Genomic DNA, 23070 nt, shown 5'->3' with positions numbered 1-23070 from the left:
TATTTAAAATAAAGATTTCAAAGGTTTGGTGATAACTGAGTCCGGAGTGTGTTCGTGGAGCTGGGTGGCTCAAGTGCACTTTCGCTGATTGTAGGAGATAGAGTGTTGCTTGCGAACAGGTTGAGAATAAACAGGATTTTACACTGCGAAGAAAGATCCAGGGACCACATATAATGCTGAGTGAAGGTTGCAATGAAAAAAGATTCAGGTTAGAGGAAGCAAAGTAGTAATTAGATGCAAATAGGGATGGACTTGTACACTATTTTGCAACGTTATTTAATTGTCCGATGCTGCCACTCTCTGCTCATTCATTTTCTGTACACCTGCTCTTTGACCCAATGGTGATCTCCAGCCTCTTAACCTCTATATGCCAGCCTAGTTCTAGCACTTTCATCTCTCACCAGCATGCACCCCATGGCCATGCACCCTTCCAAAAAACTTCAACCCAAGACAACATGTCTGGGTGGCCAAGAGATAGTGCAGAAATCACACAAATGTGGGGAATCAGCCTGGAAAAGAAGTTTGGGATTATATTGTGGAGATTTCAGATCTTTTGCCCATTTTTTAAATTGGGTTGTTAGGTTTTTTTTTTTGTTGAGGTGTATGAGTTCTTTATATATTTTTGATATTAACCCCTTATCAGATACATGGTTGGCAAATATCTTATCCCAATTGTTAGGTTGTCTTTTTGTTTTGTGGATGGTTTCCTTTGCTGTGCAGAAGCTTTTTAGTTTGATGTAGTCCCATTTGTTTATTTTTTTCTATTGTTTCCCTTGCCTGGTGAGACATGGTACTTGAAAATATGCAGCTAAGACTGATGTTGAAGAGCATAATGCCTATGTTTTCTTCTAGAAGTTTCATGGTTTCAGGTCTTACATTCAAGTCTATAATCCATTTTGAGTTAATTTTTGTGTATGGTGTAAGGTAATGGTCTACTTCCATTCTTTTGCAGGTGGCTGTTCAGTTTTCCCAGCACCATTTATTGAAGAGATTTTCCTTTCTCCCTTGTGCGTTCTTGGCTCCCTTGTCGAATATTAGTTATCCATAGATGTGAGGGTTTATTTCTGGGCTCTTGATTCTGTTCTTGATCCGTGTCTCTGTTTTTGTGCCAGTACCATGATTGTTTTTGTTACTATAGCCTTGTAGTATATTTTGAAATCAAGGAGTGTGATACCTCCAGCTTTGTTCCTTTTTCTGAGGATTCCTGTGGCTATTCGGGGTCTTTTGTTGTTCCGTATAAATTGGAGGATTCTTTGTTCTATTTCTGTGAAAAATGTTGTTGGAACTTTGATAGGTACTGCATTGAATCTGCAAATTGCTTTAGGAAGTATGGACATTTTAACTTTGTTAATTCTTCCAATCCAAGAGCATGGAATATCTTTCCATTTCTTTGTGTCTTCTATTTCTTTCAACAATATTTTATAGTTTTCAGTGTACAGGTCTTTCACCTCTTTGGTTAAATTTATTCCTAGATATTTTATTCTTTTTGTTGCAATTGTAAATGGGATTGTATTCTTAATTTCTCTTTCTGCTACTTTGTTGTTAGTGTATAGAAATGCAACTGATTTTTGTATGTTGATTTTGTATCCTGCAACTTTATCATATTCATTTATTTTTTCTAAAAGTCTTTTGGTAGATCCCTTAGGGTCTTCTATATATGAAGTTGTGTCATCTGCAAATAGTGATGGTTTGACTTCTTCCTTTCCAATTTGGATACCTTTTATTTCTTTTTCTTGCCTGATTGCTCTGGCTAGGACTTCCAATACTATGTTAAATAAGAGTGGTGAAAGTGAGCATCCTTCTTTGGTTTCTGTTCTTAGTGGGAGATCTTTAAGTTTTTCTCCATTGAGAATGATATTAGCTGTGGGTTTGTCATACAGCCTTTATTATGTTGAGGCATTTTGCTTGTATACCCATTTTATTCAGAGTTTTTATCATAAACCTGTGCTGTAATTTGTCAAATTCTTTCTCTGCATCTAATGAGAGGATCATGTGATTTTTATTCTTCATTTTGTTAATGTGGTGTATCACATTGATTGATTTGTGGATGTTGAACCATCCCTGCATCCCTGGAATAAATCCCACTTGATCATGGAGTATGATCTTTGTGATGCACTGTTGCATTTGATTTGCTAGTATTTTGTTGAGGATTTTTGCACCGATGTTCCCCAATGATATTGGCCTCTAATTTTCTTTTTTTGTGTTACCCTTGTCTGGTTTTGATATCAGGGTAATGTTGGCTTTGTAGAATGAGTTAGAAAACTTCCCCTCCTCTTCAATTTTTTGGAAGAGTTTAAGAAGGATAGGTATTAAGTCTTCTTTGAATGTTTGGTAGAATTCACCAGGGAAGCTGCCTGGTCCTGGACTCTTATTTTTTGGGAGGTTTTTGATTACCATTTCGATCTCCTTACTGGTGATTGGTCTACTCAAATTGTCTATTTCTTCTTGATTCAGTTTTGGAAGTTTGTATGATTCTATGAATTTGTCCTTTTCTCCTAGATTATCCAATTTGTTGGTGTATAGCCTTTCATAGTATTCTTTTATACTCTTTTGTGTTTCTGAGGTGTCCATTGTAATTTCTCCTCCTTCATTTCTGATTTTACTTATTTGAGCCTTCTCTCTTTTTTTCTCAGTGAGTCTAGCTAAAGGTTTGTCAATTTTGTTTATCTTTTCAAAGAACCAGTTCTTTGTTTCCTTGATTTTTTCTATTGCTTTTTAGTCTCTATTTCATTTATTTCTGCTCTGATTTCTATTATTTCCCTCCTTCTACTGATTTTGGGCTTTGTTTGTTCTTTTCCAGTTCCTTCAAGTGTACTATTAGTTTATTTGATATTTTTCTTGTTTATTGAGGTAAGCCTGTATTGCTATAAACTTCCCTCTTAGAACAGCTTTTGCTGTATCCCATGAATTCTGGCATGTCTTATTTTCGTTTTTGCTTGTCTCCAGGTATTTTTTGATTTCTCCTTTGATTTCTTCATTGACCCAATCATTGTTCAGTAGCATTTTGTTTAATATCCACATACTTGTGGATTTTCCAATTTTCTTCCTGTAGTTGATTTCTAGTTTTATATCAGAAAAGATGCTTGGTATTATTTCAATCTTCTTAAATTTATTGAGGCTTGTTTTGTGGCCTAAAATGTGGTCAATCCTGGAGAATGTTCCATGTGCATTTGAAAAGAATGTGTATTCGGTGGTTTTTGGATGAAATGTTCTGTATAAGTCTAAGTTCATCTGGTCTAATGTGTTATTTAAGGCCAGTGTTTCCTTATTGATCTGTTTGGAGGATCTATCCATTGGTGTAAGTGGCGTGTTAAAGTTCCCTATTATTGTATTACTGTCTATTTCTCCTCTTATGTCTGTTAATAATTGCTTTATATATTTAGATGTTCCTATGCTGGGTGCATAGATATTTACAAAAGTGTTATATCCTCTTGTTGGATTGTTCCCTTGATCCTTATGTAGTATCATTCTTTCTCTCTTGTTACAGTTTTTCTTTTAAAATCTATTTTGTCTGATATAAGTATTGCTACCCCAGCTTTCTTGTCACTTGCCATTTTCATGGAGTATCTTTTTCCATCTCTTCACTTTCAGTTTGTGTCTTTATGTCTGAAGCATGTCTCTTGTATGCAGCATATATATGGGTCTTATTTTTTTATCCAATCAGCCACCCTATGCCTTTTGACTTGAGCATTTAGTTCACTGATATTTAAAGTAGCTATTGGTAATATGTACTTATTGCAATTTTTAACCTTTTTTCTCTGGTTGTTTTAGTAGTTCTTCTCTATTCCTTTCTTCTTCTCTTGCTCTCTTTCCTTGTGGTTTGATGGCTTTCTTTAGTATTATATTTGGGTTCCTTTCTGTTGGTTTTTTGTGTATTTGTTATATGTCTCTGGTTTGTGATTACCATGAGGTTCATATATAATAACCTATGTATATAGCAAACTATATTAAGTTGATGGTCTCTTAAATTTGACCTGTTTCTAAAAGCTCTACTCTTTTACTCCCCTCCTCCCACATCTTTGTTTTTGATATGATATCTAACCTCCTTTTTTATGCATGTGTATCCATTACCCTCTTATCATGGCAATAGATAATTTTAGTACTTTTGTCTTTTGACATTGTTATCTTCACAGGTGGTTGACCTGCTACCTTTACTGTAGTTTTACCTTTACCAGTGATCTTATTGCTTTTCTTTTTTAAATCATTTCTTATTCCTATTTGTGGTCTTCTCTTTTCCGCTTAAATAAGTCCCTTTAGCATTTCTTGGAAGACTGGCTTCTTGGTGATAAACTCTTTAGTTTTTGCTTTTCTGGGAAACTCTTTATCTCTCCTTCCATTATGAATGATAACCTTGCCAGGTAGAGTATTCTTGGCTGTAGCTTTTTCCTTTCAGCACTTTAAATATATTGTGCCACTCCCTTGTAGCCTGTAAGGTTTCTGCTGAGAAGTCAGCTGATAGTCTTATGAGGTTTCCTTTGTATGTAACTAGTTGCCTTTCTCTTGCAGCTTTTAGGATTCTCTCTTTATTTTTAATTCTTGACATTTTAATTATAATGTATCTTGATGTAGGCCTCTTTGGGTTTATCTTGTTTGGTGCTCTCTGTGCTTCCTGTACCCAGATGTCTGTTTCCTTCCTTAGGTTAGGAAAATTTTCAGCTATCATTTCTTTAAATAGTTTCTCTGCCCCTTTATCTCTCTCTTCTCCTTCTGGGACACCTATAATACAGATCTTAGTGTGCTTGATGTTGTCCCAAAGGTCCCTTAGACTGTCCTCGTACATTTTAATTCTCTTTTCTCATCTGTTCAGCTTGGGAGATTTCCTCTAGTCTTTCATCGAGCTTGCTGATCCATTCTTCTGTATCATCTACTCTGCTATTGAGTCCCTTTAGTGAATTTTTCATTTTCAATATTGTATTCTCCATTTCTGATTGGTTCTTTTTTATATTTTCCATTTCTTTGTGGAAGTTCTACTGAGTTCATCCGTTCTTCTTCCAAGATCAGTGAGCATCCTATGACTGTTTGAACTCTTTGTTGGGTAGATTGTTTATTTCTGTCTCATTTAGTTCTTTTTCTGCGGTTTTGTCCTGTTACCTTACATGGAATGTATTCCTTTGTCTCCTCATTTTGCCTCTTTCTCTGTGTTCATATCTGTGTATTAGGTAGGTCAGCTACACCTCCCAATCTTGGAAAGATGGCCTTATGTAAGAGATGCCTTATGAGGCCCAGCAGTGTGCTTCCCTCTGATCACCAGTTCCAAATGTTCCAGGAGTTAACCCCGTATGGGCTACGTGTGTCCTTCTGTTGTGGCAAGGGTGCTCTTGTTGTAGACCCCCAGGGAGGCTGAGCTATCCCCCTGGTCAGATGGTTGTAATGTTCAGTTGCATGTGGCTGTTATGGACCCTTCAGTCTCTTTATGAGGTGTGGGAGCCCCTGCACATTTGGCTGCAAGGTCTAATAGCACATTCCTGTTGCAGTTTTTCTGTTAAGTGTATAGGCCTCCAGCGTGGCTGGTGGTTAGGCTCAGGGTTTACAATTGCTATAGGCCTCTGGCCTATAAGGCTCTTGTTAGCTCTCTCAGGATTGCAGCAGAGTGGGGCTGGCACCAGGCAGGGGAGCACCCCATTGTTTCAGGCTTTGGAAGGTGGGGCCAATCCCCTATGTGGCTGTTTGAGAAGCACAAGTCTGCTGCAGCTGACAAGCCCCACTGCCCAAAGGGCCACACACACCATCAACACAGTCCTGCCCTGTGAGCACACCCTGACCCCCTGAAGCAGACCCAGTTGCCCCACTGCAGAGGCCCCACACACTCCACCAATGCCCCAGACACTCCATCCGCTCCACACGCATGCTCTGCCCCACAGAGGTGGATCCCCTCACCCAGCTACAAAGTTTCCAGGCACCCAGCCTATGCAGGTGCACAAGCTTCCCAAGGGCTTGCTGTTGGGTGGGGCCAGTCTGTAGGGCATGCTGCTTGCCCTGGGTGAGCTGGATTAAGTTGGTGCTCTAGTGGGGTGGGGTAGACCCTCGGCAGAGAGTCCAAGGGAAGAACTCCAATGGCGTCTGCCAGGGACTGTGCCAGCACGCCTGCACCAGGTCACAACAATGACTGCCTTCAACGTCTCAGTCCCTGGAGAGGTCTCACTTCTCACCAAGAGGTACCCTGGGCCTATCAGGTCAGTCTCTTTCACCAAAGGACTGTGCACCTTTCTGTCTGGTGATTTTAGGTTGCTTTCCAAAACAGGTGAATTTGTGTGTGGGCCCTTTAAGAACTGGCTTCTTTTCTTCTCATAGCCGATTGCTTTTCTGGAGGTATTCCCTGTTGTTGTTAGTAGCCAGCAAAGCCAGATATTGTGACACTTGTCTCTGTTGTGCTTGGTCCGGAAAATGCTTATAGCAGTAATGCTACCCCGCTCAGGTCTCCCACTCCTCCAGGAAAGTGGGAGCAATATCTTTGGATTGCTCCTCGGAGGCTGTGAACCACTGCAGCTTGCAAACGTGGCTTTTTTTCTCTCCATAAGGGAATTTCTGTCTCTTCCACCTTAGTCAGGACTGTTGTGTGTTACAGGGGTTTCTCTTATCCAGTTTTCAGTTCTCTTTCAGTGGTAATAGTTCCAAGAACGTTTGTAAGTCTGTTGTGTCCATGGGAAGAGGTGAGTTCAGAGTCCACATATGCCACCGTCTTGACACCAATCCCCCTCATCATATTCTTGACTTTAACATAAATGCCTCCTTACCCCCCAAAACAAAGTTGATCTTTTAATAAAGATATACAATATTTAATCTTGTTAGTGAAATATCCATTGGTTTCTCAATTAATGATTATTTTTAATTGAGAAATGGGTTTTGAATATTGTTAAATGCCTTTTCAGCATTCCATGGATGATAATATTATTTTTCCTAATATGCAACCAACCTTTCATTCCTGGAATAATCTTCATGTGGTGAAGATAGAGTGCTCTTTTAATGTTTTCTTGGCTCATCCTCATGTTTTTCTGAGAATTTTTGTATCAATATCCACAAGTGAGATTCTTCTGTGGTTTTAGTTTTGTGCAATTAATCAGGCTTTAAAATAACTGTTATCCTCGCTTTATGAAATGATTTTTGAAGTTTTTCTTCCCTTTCTATACTCTGAATGAGCAACTCTCCTCAGAGGACAGCTGATTCCTGCTATCTTTTTCTTCAGGATAGGGAAGGCATGATTTTAGGGAAGAAATATTTCCTCTGCTTTGATTTTTGCCCAAGCCCTTGACCCAATGCTACATCATTTAATAATTCCCATGACTTCCTGGGAAACCAGAAGCATGAATGGAATGTAATATCTGTGATTTATGTTACTGTCATTCTCCCCTTGTGGAATTCCTTGCTATCCTCTTCAGTGACACTGACTACATGTGGATAGACTGAGTGATAGTGATGAGAATGGGAACTGAAACTAGAAGGATCACTTCTCTTTCCTGCTTTAAAGTTTGATAACTTCTATGTGAGTCCATGTTTCCCACCTGTGTCCTTTAGCTCAACTATTATCATGGCTGGAATGCCCTCTCTGCTTGTCAAAACTCTAGCCATGTCTTCTGCTAGTGCACACATCCTGACTTACTTAGATATCTCTCCCTATTATTTTATATCTCATCTATGAGCCAGCTGTTGAGTCAGGCGAACGCACTGGGCATGAGGAAAGCTGAGCTCAAATCCTCATTTCCTGCTTTCTAATTGCAACACATTGAATAAGTCACTTCTCCTTTTGGATATTTGGTTTCTTCATCTGTAAAAGAAAGTTAATATTATCTGTGCTGCGGGGCTATTTTGAAAATTAAAAGAGACAATAGTGCATGTGATATAGTAAAAGCACATATACACACACATGTATATTTGACATTTAATGAAATACCTACTTTCTCTGAAACTGTATGGTACATGGGGAACTTCCTTTGTAGCACTCATCACTTTCTTCCTTGTGTTGGCTATTGTTTCATTTTTTCAAAAACAAATGTCTACGTGCCCACTCAATAGTATTATGGCACACACTGAAAATCCACTGTGCTATGTGCTTTGACTGATAGAAAACTGAGTGAGACACAGAGCTTGACTTACAGGGACATCAAGTCAAGATTCTACAAGTTTCTTCCTCCCCCTACTAGAATTCTCACTCTCCATTATGGCCCTCTTTCCTAAAATTTAGTCATTCTAAAGAGTCTCTTAGATGATTTCATCCATATTTCCAAGACTTACTTATCAACAACTCCACTCTGACTCATGCTCTGTTAATTTTGCTGCAAAGTTTCATACCTTCTTTGTACAATTTATTGAATCCTTTCATGAGAGTGTCCCGCAGGAACCCTTTCTGCCCACAATGGAACTGAGTTTTCTTACATTACTCTCTTCTTCACTATTTTAATTAAAGGTATCCTTTATTATCATAAAATCACTGCATTCTATTGTTTTCATTTCCATATCATTTTTGTTTCTAATTCTTTGTCTATATATTCACTCTCTTTTCCTTAGATTGCTCTGAGACGCCTAATTAAACTCTGGTCTTACCACTGCCCATTCCTCCCTAGTGCTGTCTCTCTCTATCCAATCCTAGACTAAAGAAAAATTCTCATCATTGCTTCATGCAGAGCTCCTTATTTTTTACCTTTCTACATCTATCCGTCTATCTACCTAGCTATCATTTACTTATTTATTTATTCAATAAGGAAAATATTGTAAACACCCATTGATCCACCACCCAACATGAAAATTAGGACTTTAGTAACAACCTATATCAATGACATGGTGCCTCACTTCCATTCTCTTGACTCACCCCTCTTGAATATCCTCTCATCCTGAATCCTATACTCATCTTTCTCTTCTTTTTGTTTTTAATGCACTTTTAATGCACTTTTTATTGCATCTATATTTATCCCCAGAAAGTGTAATTTTTGGTTGTTTTAGTTATTTATAACCTTATGAAAAGGTTATAAATAATAATCTTTTTGAATTTACATATTTTCAGCTTATATTATTATGGTTAAGATCAATCAAATTATAGCATGACTCTGTGGGCCATTAAGAAAATAAAGAATTTCTCTACTGGCTGGAGTGACTGATTCCAAGTAGAAATATATTGTGTGGGGTGCCAGGAGATCCATGTCTACAACTATGTCAGATGCATTTGTATGTCCATGCCCAACTGTAAAGTTTAATAGAAACTACATCAACATCAAATTCAGTACTATTGAAGACACAGATGCTCAGGAATGAAAGTTTTGGTCACTTCAGCAAGTGGGGACCAAGTGACAGCAGTTTAGCAGCTCCTCTCAGAGATCTGAGCATCAAATATGTGGTCATCCCACTTCTGAGCTCCTAGGTTCTGGTAACACCTCCTTTTCACATAGTTCCCCCAGACCTAGTGGAAGTAACTTTTTCCTGGAGTTAAAAACTTTGGGGATACATCAAAATCCACCTTTTTTCTTTTTTAGTCACTTTCAGAATACATTATGTATTTAATTCCTTGTTTTATAATTTTATTTATTTATTTTTTTACCCCAAAGCCCCAGTAGATAGTTGTATGTCATAGTTGCACATCCTTCCAGTTGCTGCATGCAGGACGCGGCCTCAGCACGGCCGGAGAAGCGGTGCGTCGGTGCACGCCCGGGATCCGAACCCGGGCCGCCAGCAGCAGAGCGCTGCGCACTTAACCGCTAAGCCATGGGGCCGGCCCTAATTCCTTGTTTTAAATCTTCTTTGTTTAAAAATAATGAGTATGATTTCTGTTTCCTGAATGGATCCAAAGTGACTTTATGACATGCTAGGTATATGATGGATGGGAAATAACATTGAATCTGGTCTTGTCTAATCATGATCAGATTATATTTATTCACTTACATTCATTCATTCTGTCTCCACCAGTGGTTACTGGATGCACTTTAATGACTAACATTAGGAGTAGTACAGTGATGTGTTAAGATAGCTCTTGCCCTCAAGGTTTGCAAGCGTGGTAGGGATTATTAAACATAATAGTCCAAAAAAATTGACATTTGAAGAGTGATTTATAGCCTTCAAAGCATGAACTACTATGATACTCACACTCCATAACAGATATTATTCTTTCTATTAGCAGTTGTGGAAGCCAAGACTCAACCCTTCTCAACTTTACTCTGCTAGTCAGTAGCATAGCTGGGACAGGGACCTAATATTCCTGTGTTGCCACTCTGCCAAAAGGAGCAGTAATGTCTAAAAAGTGATCATCTCAATAGGATGTCTCATCAAACTGTTACAGGATTTCTGAGAAGAGGAATTTAGTGGCTGGAAAAACAAAGGTGGATTCTTGGAGGGAGAGGACATAGACAGGATTTTCAAGTGCATCCTAATTGGTAACTGCAGTCACCAATATGACCTCACTTTGGTTATGAGGAGATTCTCTTGTTGAAGAGTTTCCCTAGGGCAGCCTTCATGTCTCGATTTCTCAGACTGTAGATGAAAGGATTTAACATTGGGGTCACTGCAATGTACATCACAGTTATCACAGCATCCTTTAGGCTATAACTAGTTAGAGGGCGGAAATACATGCCCATGACTGTCCCATAATACAAAGAAACAACTGTGAGGTGGGAACCACAGGTGGAGAAGGCTTTGAGCACACCCTTGGTGGATGGAACCCAGAAGACTGTGGAAAAGACCTGAACATAGGAGATGATGATGCATAGTAATGGCACAGAGAAGACACCAACTCCTAGGTACATCATCTTCACATTGAAGTGGATGTCAGAACAGGACAGCTTGAGCAAAGAGGCAATGTCACAGTAGAAGTTGGCCACTTCCTGGTTTCCACAGAAGGACAGACTAGCTGTGAGCAGAGTGTGGGGGAAGGCATTGGCATTTCCAACCACCCAAGACCCAACAACCAACAGGACACAAGACTGTGGACTCATAATTGTTGTGTAATGAAGTGGGCGGCTGATGGCCACAGCACGATCATATGCCATTGCTGCCAAGATATAGCTATCTGTGTTACCCAAGGCCAACATGAAACACATCTGTGTTAGGCATCCTCCAAAGGAGATGGCTTTGGTGCCCAAGAGATGATTGACTAGCATCTTAGGAATGGTTACAGAGGAGAAGAAGATGTCAACTAAGGAGAGATTGGCAAGGAGAAAATACATGGGGTTGTGAAGGCAAATGTCAGAGTGAATGGCCAAGATGATGAGCAGGTTTCCAATCAATGTGATGGGATAAATGAACAGGAAGAGAATGAAGAAGAAATCTTCCTGTTCTTGCTGACCGCTGACTCCCAGGAGGATAAAATTGAGAACAGAGGACTGGTTGTCTTTTCTCATGGGCCCTTCAGCAGAAAAGGGGAGAGGAAACCAGAGTTATTAGTGAAGTGCTATGTGTAATGATCATCCTAAACTGCCACTTTTGACTCTTGTGGTGGCTGTGTCTATACCTGGGCTTACTAAATCCAGAGATAGCCAATACATGGGGGGAAAATCCCTGTTGGTCAGTGGGAGTAATTGACAATTAGCCCTGAACACTCATATCTAAGAGGTGAGCATCATGTGTCACAGGTGCCTCTCCTCCTCAACCCCAGAACAATCACCCAAACTTCTAAGGTTTAATCATTTAACAAATAATTAAAGTTCATCTTCGATGTGCTAGAAACTTTGTTAGGCCTCATGGAAAAATCATAAATATGTGAAAAATACAGTTTATTCATCCATTTATTCGTATATGACATAGTCTCTGCTCTCAAGGAAGTTACAACTTAATGGAGAAGCCTGAATCACACAGTAATTTTATTACACATGAAAAGTAAATGACAGTATTTTGGGGTCTTTGAAAAAACACTCCAATGTAAAGGATGGTCAGTACAAGGAGCACCCTGGACAATTAGAAATTGTCCCTCTGACAAAACTCAGAGTAAGCTCAGAGCCCAGGAAGTAAGAAGTGTCTACACTGGCATCAGGAGATTATAAATCACAAAGACCAGTGAGGTTAGCTTAGTGAATTTACCTCCTGGGCATCCCATTTTTAAAGTAAACATTCACTTTTGAAAGGTTTCATCTTGATTTCAATATATATAATACATATGTAACCATAATATTTTTCTTTTTGACCTTCCCTTACCTTTTTTTATTATTTCCTTTGGTGATTCATCCAATTCCATCTTGGCTTCAACTGCTGCTTAGTAGACTCTCAGGTCTATATCTGTATGTTTGATCTCGTTTCCCATATTTCCACGTTCAGTTACCTCGCCAACGTGTCTGACCAAACCCCACACTCTGCACATCCAACCTAAGGGAATTGCAAGCTTTTTTGAGTAGGAGAACCATATCTTGTTATTTTTATCTCTTCCAGAGAGATTATTGTGGAATATTGATCATTTCATGCACCAATAAGTTTGAAGTCAGTAGGTCTTGAATTGTGTCCAGGTTTATTTTATGTGTTCCCCATATATGGGGTGCTCACAGGCACTCATCAAGTTTATCCCTCACCTTTACATCTAATATTGTTGATTCTTCATTTAAAATAATCTGTACATAACTTTTATACTCATTTTCTCAGTGCTTTAGTTTTGACCACTATCATATTTTCTACATGAAATGTTGTAATGCTCCCTTAACCACTTGACCACTGGTTCTCTCCTCTTTGATCCATCTTGAGGTATACTAATTGTGACAGAGACTACTAACTGCTCACCAAAATCCACATTGCTCTCTTCTTGGGCACTCAGCTATACTACATTTCCAAGCTTCTCTTGCATTTAGGTATTATCATGTGACTTAATTTTAGACAATCTATTCAAGTGTTTTTGTGCTGGGCTTCCTCCACACTCTCTTTCCCATATTGTCAGCTGAACACAAATGGCCAAGGGGCTGAATGGGGTGGTGGAGTCACATGGTGGAATGAGCCTGTGGCCCAAGTTTTTCATATCCAGGAGACCCACCATGCACCAAGGAGACACACTGGGACTGCTGCATAGGAGAGAAATAAACTTATTCTTTTTAAACCATTACACATTTTGTCCTGTATTTATTACTGTAGTCCAGGATATCCTATGTGGTTCACTAATTTTTCTAAAGAGATTTTTACTCAATGATTGATTCAGTCTGTAATTCATTCAACCACCAATTCTCAGTGTTTCTTAGAGTACACACGAGAATTATATACCAGGCACAGGGAATGCAAGTAAAACTCTCTTTCCCCTAAATATGATGCGATTCTTCATCTCTGCACCTAAATGAATTTGAATTTCTCTTTTGAAATGCCTTTCCCTATATTGCCACAAATCATAATATCTCAGAATTGAGAAGATTCGATAAAACTGGAGGGTTCAGAGGCTGTGGTTAGGTCATTTGGTAAGGAAGTCTAAGATTAAGAAGAGGGCTTTTGGCAACACGCCAGACTAAATATATGTCAACAGGTCACATTCTTATTAAAACACATAGACTTTATAAATATTACAAAAGTAAAACAAAAAATACATGTAGCCAAACATAAAAGAAAGAAATGGGAATACCTAACTATGAAAAATAAAAAGAAAGTTCAAATAAAGTGTTGTAAGTCAAAGCAGATGCTATGGTGGCCCCTCGGGGTTCACAATCAGGAATAAGGTCCTAAGAGCTCAAGTCTGGGACGACAATGCCTCTGTTCAAAAGACGTGGACATAGATCTGCATGAAGTAGGGAGCTTAGTGCTCTGAGCCTCAAACAAAGTGTTGCTCTATTTGTTAAAAGAACACTAGAAAAAATTTTGCCATATAAGAACTGGACAGAAAGAATGAAGTGGATAGAATTCATGGAGTTGTTTTAAAAGAAAATTCAAGGGAATCTCCAGATTAACTAAGAATTTTCAGCAAGTTTGTTGCATAGAAATCAGTATTAAAATATCAATACTGTCTTATACTTAAATAATAATAAATTAGAAATTATAACTTTAAAAAAGAATCCCCATTTACAAAAGCAACAGAAATTTAAAGGAATATAGAAGTAATTCTTAAAAAAGGAAGTCCAGACTAGTTGTAAAAATTGCAGAATTTTACTAAAGACATAAAATAAATACCTAAAAAATGGGGCAATAAGCAATGTTAATGGAAGTTTAAATATTGTAGAAATGTTAAGTCTCCAATTAACCTATGAATTCATTGCAATTCCAATCAAAATACCAAGAGAAACAAAAAGAAAGCTCAAATGAAGAGTTGTAAGCCGGAGCTGAGGCTATGGTGGACCCTTGGGATTTCAACCAGGAATTAGGTCCAAAGGCTGAAGTCTGGGGTGTTAATGACCCTTATACTAGATGTGGCCACAGATCCACATGAAGCAGGATATTTAATTTGAGCCTTCTGCATAAAACACTTGAAGAGCGGTCCTATTTATGAAAAGAGCACTAGAAACAATTTTTGCCAGATAAGATTTGGAATTCTAAACACCAAAATGTTTAGAATACATTGAAAATATGATTGTCTACAAAGAAAATCCAAGAGGTTGGATTTTGGATGAACTAAGAGGTTTAAGCAAATTTGTTTGATATAAATCAGTATTAAAAAATCAATACCATTCTTACACTTAAGTAAAAATAAATTGCAAAATATAATTTTAAAAAAGACTCCCTATCCCCAGTAGCAACAGAAATTTGGGAATCTAGAAATAATCCTAACAAATAAGGTCCAAGACTGGATTAAAAAATTACAAAAGCTTCATTTCACTATATAAGAAAGTAAAATCATTGTGTTGTACACCTTAAACTTATGCAATACTGTATGTCAATTATATCACAATAAAACTGGAAAAAATTAGGAAACTTTACTGAAGGACAAAAAGAATATCTAAAAAATGTTGAGATAAGCAATGTCAAAGGAGACTCAATGTTGTAAAAATGTCAATTTTTCTCCAATTAATCTATGAATTTGTTGCAATCTCAATCAAAACACCATAGGTTTCTTTTAAACACAGAACTTTAGTAAACTGACCTAAAAATTCATGTAGGAGAAGAAAGAGCCAAGAACGGGTAAGACAATTTGAGGAAAAGGATAAGGAGGGAGGAATTGTCTTATCAAGTGTGAAAATGACTTACTCTGGAACTTCATACAATGGCTTAGTGCTGGCACAGGGACTGACAAACACGTCTATGCAGCAGACTAGAGAGTCTAGAAACAGAGCAAGTACTTATTAGAAATTGGTATATGACCTGAGTTTGTTTAGAAACAGGCAGAGAACAGTTGGACTGACTGTTTGGTAAAGAGTGCTGGGACAACTGGTTACCCATATGAAAAAAATACAGAAAAGTTTTCCCTAATGACTTAATTTTGAAAAGCAAAACTTCAAAACTTGAGAACAAAATATGTTTATGATATCAGGGTAGGAAATGATTTCTTAATCTAGGAACAAAATGCACAACACATAAGAGAAAATGTAAAATTTGACTACTTTAATAATAAAACATTTGTATGAAACAGACATTATTAAGGAAGGGGAAAGACAAGTCATGGACTGGAAGAGATATATGCTGTGCACATAATCAATAAAGCCTTAGTATTCAGAAGAGTCTATAGCCTAATAAGAAAACCCCCCAAAATCGAGTAGGATATACAGGAAAGCAAGCTTGAATTGACAAGTCATAGAAGAAGAAACTGGTGTGGACAATAACCAAAATAAAGGTGTTCAACCAAATTAAAACAAAATTCAATTGAACATCCTTTGCCTTGGAGAAAGTGTGAAGTCTGACAATTTCAAGTGTAGGGAAGAAATGGAAAAACTAGTATGATTATTTGGAGAACAATTTCCCATGTCTAGGAAAGCTGAAAATTCTTGCCCTTCTTGCTTACTCAGCAATTCCACTTAATGGGACCCCCGAAACTCTAACACATGTTCCGGAAATATTTAAAGGATGTATATCGTCATATAGAAAACTTAGAAATGGATAAGTTATTTGTGACTTTTTCTTATTAATGAATTCTGCAAAACAGTTAAAATGAACGTATTCATATGGAATAATTTTGAAAAATCATAATGTAACTGAAAAAAATCAAGTTTCTGGAAGATATATGACGTAACAGAGAAGGCATGAAAAATTTAACACATAAAATAATATACACATATATAGTAAAGTATGAATCCTGAATGGGAGTATGCTACCCATTCTGGAGCAATTGTTATCTCTGGGGTGAGAATGGGAAAAGTAAGATTTTGGATGGGAACAAAGAGAGTTTCAAGTGTATCTGTATTATATATTTCCTTAAGAAATTTGGAGCAAATATGACCTAATGTTCCACTTAAATCTAGATGAATAGTTTTTGTTACATTATTCTCTTTGCCTTTCTGATTTTTAACAACATAATAAAACACTTAAATTTAACATAAAGATTTCACAGGTTTGGTGATAACTGGGTCCAGAGTGTGGCCATGGGACATGGGTAGATCAAGGCCATTTTCCTAAACGTAGGATGTGGGTTGCACTAACTCTTTCTGGTAATAGACATATGGAATCTACTATTTAATGTAGATATAGATATTTGGACATTTAAATAAAGTGACTGATCAACAGGGCAACATTTTGGAGTGACAATCTGATGCATGAACAACCACATGGTGATAAAATAAAAGAGCTAAAGAATGTAAGGAAAGTAGCACCAGAAAGATAAGAAGTTGGTGTAATCATTGCAGGAACTAAAGAAACAGGGAACAAGGGGAGAGAGGTTTCTGAGCCCAGAGACTTGAGGCTAGTGATGATCCATACTGCAAGATGTAGGGGTCATCATGGGGAGAGAGGATTTCTGCAGAAACCCTGGAGAAAGAGGTGAAAGAAACTTGTACTCTCAGGAAGAGGAGAGGAGGTACATCATCGTGAATACTAGAGGCAGAGTGAGAGCTTTGAGTTCACTAGAAAGACGCCTGGAGTCCAGGCAATGCTGCCCACTAAAATACTCTTCCTGGGAAGTGTTTGTGCTCTGAGAATGCCAGCAAGTGTGTGTGGTGGTGCTGAGGACAATTTTTCAGGGACACATGAGGCCAAATGCCTCCCCTTGGCATCAGAGGTAGTAGACAAAGCCAAAAATTGTCCTCTAAGTGCTTTGAGTCTCCCTGATAGTTCAGCCCATCAGTGCTCTGACAATGAAATAACAGAATTTTCTGAAGGGGCCTGTTAGTATGCCCCATTGAATGTGGGAGTACAGATGGGTTTGTAGCTCCTCTCTAAGGCAGTGGGCTTGTGTGAGGGCACACACACACACACTAAACTTCAAGAGTTAAAGAGAGTTCCGACTTGAGAAAACCAAATCAGAACTATCCTTTCCTGATCCCCTTTCCATGGACAAGAACCCAAGGGTAACCATTTGTTAGAAGGGAAGCGTTCTCACTCTATGTCTATCTCTCTGTCTCTGTCTCTCTGTCTACCATTTGCCTACATGATTTTGAGAACTTGGGTTCAGGATTCAGGCCAAGCTGAGAGTCCTAGTTTTGACACTACCTCTCTGTGACAAATTAGGCAATTCAATTCACCATTTTTTATCTGATAAAATGAAAAAATAATTCTACTTGCCTCTGGGGAGTTTTGTGAGCGTCAAAGGAGATATTGCAGGTAGTGTAGTTGCTGGCTGTCTATCCCTTGATGTCACTGTCATAGAAACTCCCCAACATCCACAGCCCCTACTTGGAGAGTCAGCTCAGGTGCTGTCAAAAAGGGTCCTGGTCCTGTGGCCTTCACTCCTCTTCCACAAATGGAAAGTTTACAGCCAGCTGGTCTAGTACTCCTTTTTGGAGGCAAGCATGCCAGAGAAAGTTACAATAGCAATCCTGGAGAGTGGGTCTCTTGTCACTGTTCCTGAGGCAGAAGAGACAGGACTGGGATGGTTTAGAAAGAGGTGCCTTGAGTTTCCCAACCACGGAGCAAAGAGGCAGAAGGATCTATTCTGTATGGAGCCTGAGGTTGAGGAGTCTAGTTTCTTCCTCAAGGAAGTAGAACACGTTATAGCACAGAGAAAACTGAATTATTCAACAGGTTATAAAGTCCTGAAACATGACTCTCCCTTGACTTCATTCAGGCCAAAGTCAGAGCAATTGTTGAGACCTGTTGACACACTCCTATAGCTGTGCCCTGAGGGCACAGAGTGGTTCTCAGGAGTAATAGTACCTAGAGTTCTTTCTGGAAGAATGGATGGGCGAGAGTGTTTCTAGGAGAGTATGTCTCCAGGGTCCAAGTCCTGGGCTGACCTATTCTAGCCTCCTTTTGGGAATGTGGGCCCCTGTCCTCTGCTGTTCAGCACAAACTTGGAACCACCCCTTGGGATACAAGGACTGTGCTACACCTGAGCTCCTTGTCATTCTTCCAGGCTATGCTGAAGCCTTTCTGGTGTTAAGTGCGATGAAGAAAAGAATTCTGTTTTATCTTTCCTTTAGCATTTGACTTGAGGAGCATTTGACTTATGATGGGAGTTATAATTTCTTTATCTACCATGCCGATGGCAGATCTTGTACTTTTTCAGATTCTTACAGATGAAAAGGGCCTTGATGTTGTCTCATCCACTTCATATATGTGCCCCTTTTATAACAGCCCTGATTAATGGTCATTATCCTATGACTTATCACCTCCTGTAGCAGAGAGGTCACTTCCTTTCTGTAGAGGGCCATGGTGAAGACTATGAGCTCTGGCTGGGTGTCAATTCAGGTTCTGCCTCTTACTGGCTATAACTGACCTCTGACAATTATTGAACAAACTTATTCATCTCTGAAATAGGAGTAGTAGTAATAATAATAATAATAATGGCAATAACATTCTCCTAAACTTGTTATCAGGATCAAATGAATTAATGTTGGAAAAGTCCTTAAAACAAAGCCTAGCACTTAGTAAATGTTATTTTATTAAATTTTATTCTACTCATGTAATAGTTGGACAACTCTAAAATCTCTTATCAGAGGCTGGACATAGTAGATATTGAAACAACATTTTTTAAATTATATTCTTCTCTAGACATGTTTCAGGTTATACATCCTATTTGCTCTGTTGTTACTTGCCCTGTGATCAGATCATGCTCCAGTGTCCAAGACATGGGCTCTCATGGGTAAGATGACATCCCATGGTAATATTCTCTTCTTAGTAATAATGTTTCGTTCTTGGTGTCCTTCTCAGAATCTCTTACTCAGATTTTACTTATCTGTCCACATTATTTATTTATCTGGCCTTCTCAGAATTTATTTACTGAGTACCCATTAGAGGCAAGGAATTATGCAATGATATATAATAAAACCTTGAAGAAAATGGTGCTTTAACATTGAAATATTTGCAACTGTTTTCTGTGGAAAGTGACTATGGCTTTCTTAACTTATCAAAGAAATCTTTGACCTTCTCCTCCCTCCCAAAGAGAAAATCTTTTGGTTGATGAAAGAAACTTAGTTTAATAGGCTGGTGGCAAATTACACGCTTGATTAAATCCCTTCTCTTTTAAAGACATTTAAAAAAAATGTACAAAATATATTTGCAGAGTAAGAAAAAGGGAATAGTACCTTAAGTCCTTGGAAGAAAAATTTCTGCTTGAAAGCAATTTAAGAAAGGGAAGAGAAAAATTTTTATAAATTATTTTTTCATGTTATTAAGACATCAAAAAAAGGAGACAGTATAAAATGAAAACAAATTTAGATGAAAATGAAATTGACCTTGAAACAGCAGACAGAAATGAATAAAGAGCAGAATAATATATATTTTTTGACATTTTAGGCAGAATTGATGTCAGAAAAATAAATTCAGGGGCCAGCCAGGGTGTAGTGACTAAGTCCACATGCTCCATTCTGGTGACCTGGGGTTCGTGGGTTCAGGTCCTGGGTGCGGACCCACTCACCACTCATTAAGCCATGCTGGGGTGGTGTCCCACATAGAAGGACTAGAAGGATCCACAACTAGGATATACAACTACGTACTGGGGCTTTGGGGAGAGAAAAGAAAAAGAGGAAGATTGACAACAGATGTTAGCTCAGGGCCAATCTTCCTCAAAAAATAAATAAATTCATAAGAAAAGTAAGAGGAAACAAATTTCTCTCATAGAAGGAAACCCTCAAAATGCTATCAGCAGGTATCTCAGCAGGGACCTTGCAGGTCAGGAGAGAATGGGATGATATATTCAAAATGCTGAAAGAAAGAAACTGCCAACCAAGAATACTTTACCCAGCAAAGTTGTCCTTCAGAAATGAATGTGAGATAAAGACTTCCTCTAACAAAGAGAAGCTGAGGGAGTCCATCACCACTAGACCTGCTCTACAAGAAATGCTGAAAGGAGTTCTTCAATCTAAATAGAAAAGTCACTAATTAGTACTCAAAAATATATGAAAATATACAACATATTAGTAAAGATAAGCATATAGTCAGATTCAGAATACTCCAATTCTATAATGTGGTGGCGTGGTAACCACTTAACTATAATTAAAGAACAAAATTATTAAGAATAGCTATAGGTAAAATAATTTGTTAATGGATACACAATCTAAAAAGAGGTAAATTGTGACATCAAAATCACAAAGTGGGGAGTAATAGAGTAAAGTTTTTGAATGTTATTTAAGTTAGATTGTTATCAGCATAAAAGAGACAGTTATATTTATCAGATGTTTTATGTAAGCCTCATGGTAACCACAAAGTAAAAATCTGAGTAGATTCACAGAAGGTAAAGAGAAGGGAATAAAAGCATGCAACTATGAATAATTATCAATTGACAAAAGAAGGAAGCAAGAGAGGAATAAAGGAACAAGAGACCTACAAAACAGCCAGAAAACAATCAAGAAGATGCCATTAGCAAGTCCTTACCTATCAAAATTACTCCAAATGTAAATGGATTGCATTCTCCATTCTAAAGACAGAGTGGCTGGACGGATTAAAAAATAAGACCTAACTATATGATACCTACAGAGACTCATTTCAGCATTAAGACTTAACTATACGATACCTACAGAGACTAATTTCAGCATTAACGACACACATAGGTTCAAAGTGAAGGGATGCAAAAGATATTCCACGCAAGTGAAAACCAAAAGAGAGTAGAAGTAGCTATCCTTATACAGAAGAATAGACTCTAAGTCAAAAATGTCAACAAGAGACAAGGTCATTACACAATTACGAGGAAGTCAATTCGTCAAGAACATATAGCAATTGTAAATATATATGCACGCAACATTGTAGCACTGAAATATGTTAAGCAAATACTAACAGTTGCGAGGGAAGAAATAGACAACAATACAGTAATAGTAAAGAATTGCAATACCCCACTTTCAACAATGGATAGATCATCCAGATGGAAAGTCACCAAAGAAATTTTGAACCTGAACCGTACTTTAGACCAAGAAGATATAACAGAAGAAAACAGAACATTTGATCCAAAAGCAGCAGAATACACATTATTCTCAAGTGCACATGGAAAATTCTCCAGGACACATCATATAATTGATCACAAAACAAGTCTTAGCAAATTTAAAAAGACTGAAATCATACCAAGTATCTTTTCTGACCACAATGGTGCGAAACTAGAAATGAATAACAGGAGAAAAGCTGGAAAATTCACAAATACGTGGAAAGTAAATAACACTCTTCTGAACAACTGATGGGTCAAATAAGAAATCAAAAGGAAATTTAAAAAATATTTGAAACAAATAAAAGTGGAAAGACAACATATTAAAACCTATGGGATGCTGCAAAAGCAGTGCAAAGTGAGACGTGTGTAGCAATAAACACCTACGTTAAGAAAAAATAAAAATGTCAAATTATTACCTAATTTTACACCTCATGAAACTAATAAAGGAGAAGAAACTAAGCTCAAAGTTAGTAGAGGGAAGGAGATAAAAATCACAGTAGAAATAAATGAAATATACATCACAAAAAAAAAAAAAAAGAAAAGAAAACCACAATAGAAAAGACCAATGAGAGTAAGAGTTAATGTTTTGAAAGGATGTACAATAAGGCTGGGGAGAAAAAGGCAAGAGAAACAGGTGAAAATCATTTTAATATTATAGTTAATTTAACCCAATATTCCAAATTATTATCATTTTGACATGCAATCAGCATTTTAAAACAATATTGATATATCTCATAATATTTAAATTCCAGAGTGTAATTTAAGCTTACAACACATTTCAATTTGGACTTACACATATCAAGAGTTCTATAGCTACACATGGTTATGGGCTAAATATTTGGGATAGTTTAGAGTTGACACTGATTGAACAGTGATAAAGCCCCTGTATTTGAGTTTTACTGACTCATGGGTGGGGGCCAATGACCAAGCCATATGGTGAGGACTGCAGAAATCTGGCTTACTAAAGGGATACCCATATAGGGCAGAGCTCTATGGAAAACACTCTGGGAATTTGAGGGGTGCATTAAAGTAGGAGATGTTGATGCCCATCAGAAGAATTCCTTTCCCGGTTTGGAAGGTGATTGGAATTATAAGCAGACATCCCCGTGTGCTCACTTGAGGTGCCCACCTGGATCTATGAAATGAGTGGATATGGGGTATTGTAGCAATACAGAAATGGGCTGAATCTGGACATATTCCTCTTGGACCCCCTGGAGCAGAAAATACCAATAGGAACTGTTCTGTCTGCCAGCAAAAGAGACAGAGACTGCAGATGGCTTTGTGGCAGATTCCCTGGAGGGAAGGCCCTGATCATAGCTGGCAAGTGGGACTGATGCTGGTAGCCCTGTGGGGCTACAAATAAGTGGGTCTTGACATTAATAGACACTGACTCTGGACTGGGCTTTGCTTATCTGGTGGTAGATGCAAATGCTGAGTGCTATAAAAGAACTGGAAAAGAAGCTATTGCACCATTTTGGATGGCCAACCATTATTTCTTCAGACCCAGGAATATACTTTGTAGCCTATAATGTCAAACAATGGGTAGAGAGATACTCTCTTCAGAGTATAGTCTGATAGAGAATTGGAATGGGCAATTAAAACATTGGTTATCTAAAATGGGGGGAGATAAAGACATGATGGGTTAGCTTATACACCCTCATGAGTGTGTGCTCACACTCAATATGAACATGAATGGGGCTAAAGGAGTGTCTCCACCGGATAGGTTTCTGTTTTTCTAGTGGATCTGGGGAAGAGGAGGTAGG

At 38.0% G+C, this 23070-nt stretch overlaps 1 protein-coding gene across 1 annotated transcript; it reads right to left on the bottom strand.

The window, feature by feature from the left end:
• Positions 1 to 10388: 10388 nt before the first annotated feature.
• LOC131416644 (olfactory receptor 1A1) lies at positions 10389 to 11318 on the bottom strand. Its single transcript, XM_058559303.1, has one exon. It carries the CDS (start codon positions 11316 to 11318, stop codon positions 10389 to 10391), a length of 930 nt encoding a protein of 309 aa, XP_058415286.1.
• Positions 11319 to 23070: the final 11752 nt, after the last annotated feature.

Source organism: Diceros bicornis, chromosome 18 (assembly GCF_020826845.1).
Source record: "Diceros bicornis minor isolate mBicDic1 chromosome 18, mDicBic1.mat.cur, whole genome shotgun sequence".
Lineage (NCBI taxonomy): Eukaryota > Metazoa > Chordata > Mammalia > Perissodactyla > Rhinocerotidae > Diceros > Diceros bicornis.
The sequence above is the reverse complement of the archived record's forward strand: the minus strand, read 5'-3'. Positions and strand labels throughout refer to the sequence as shown.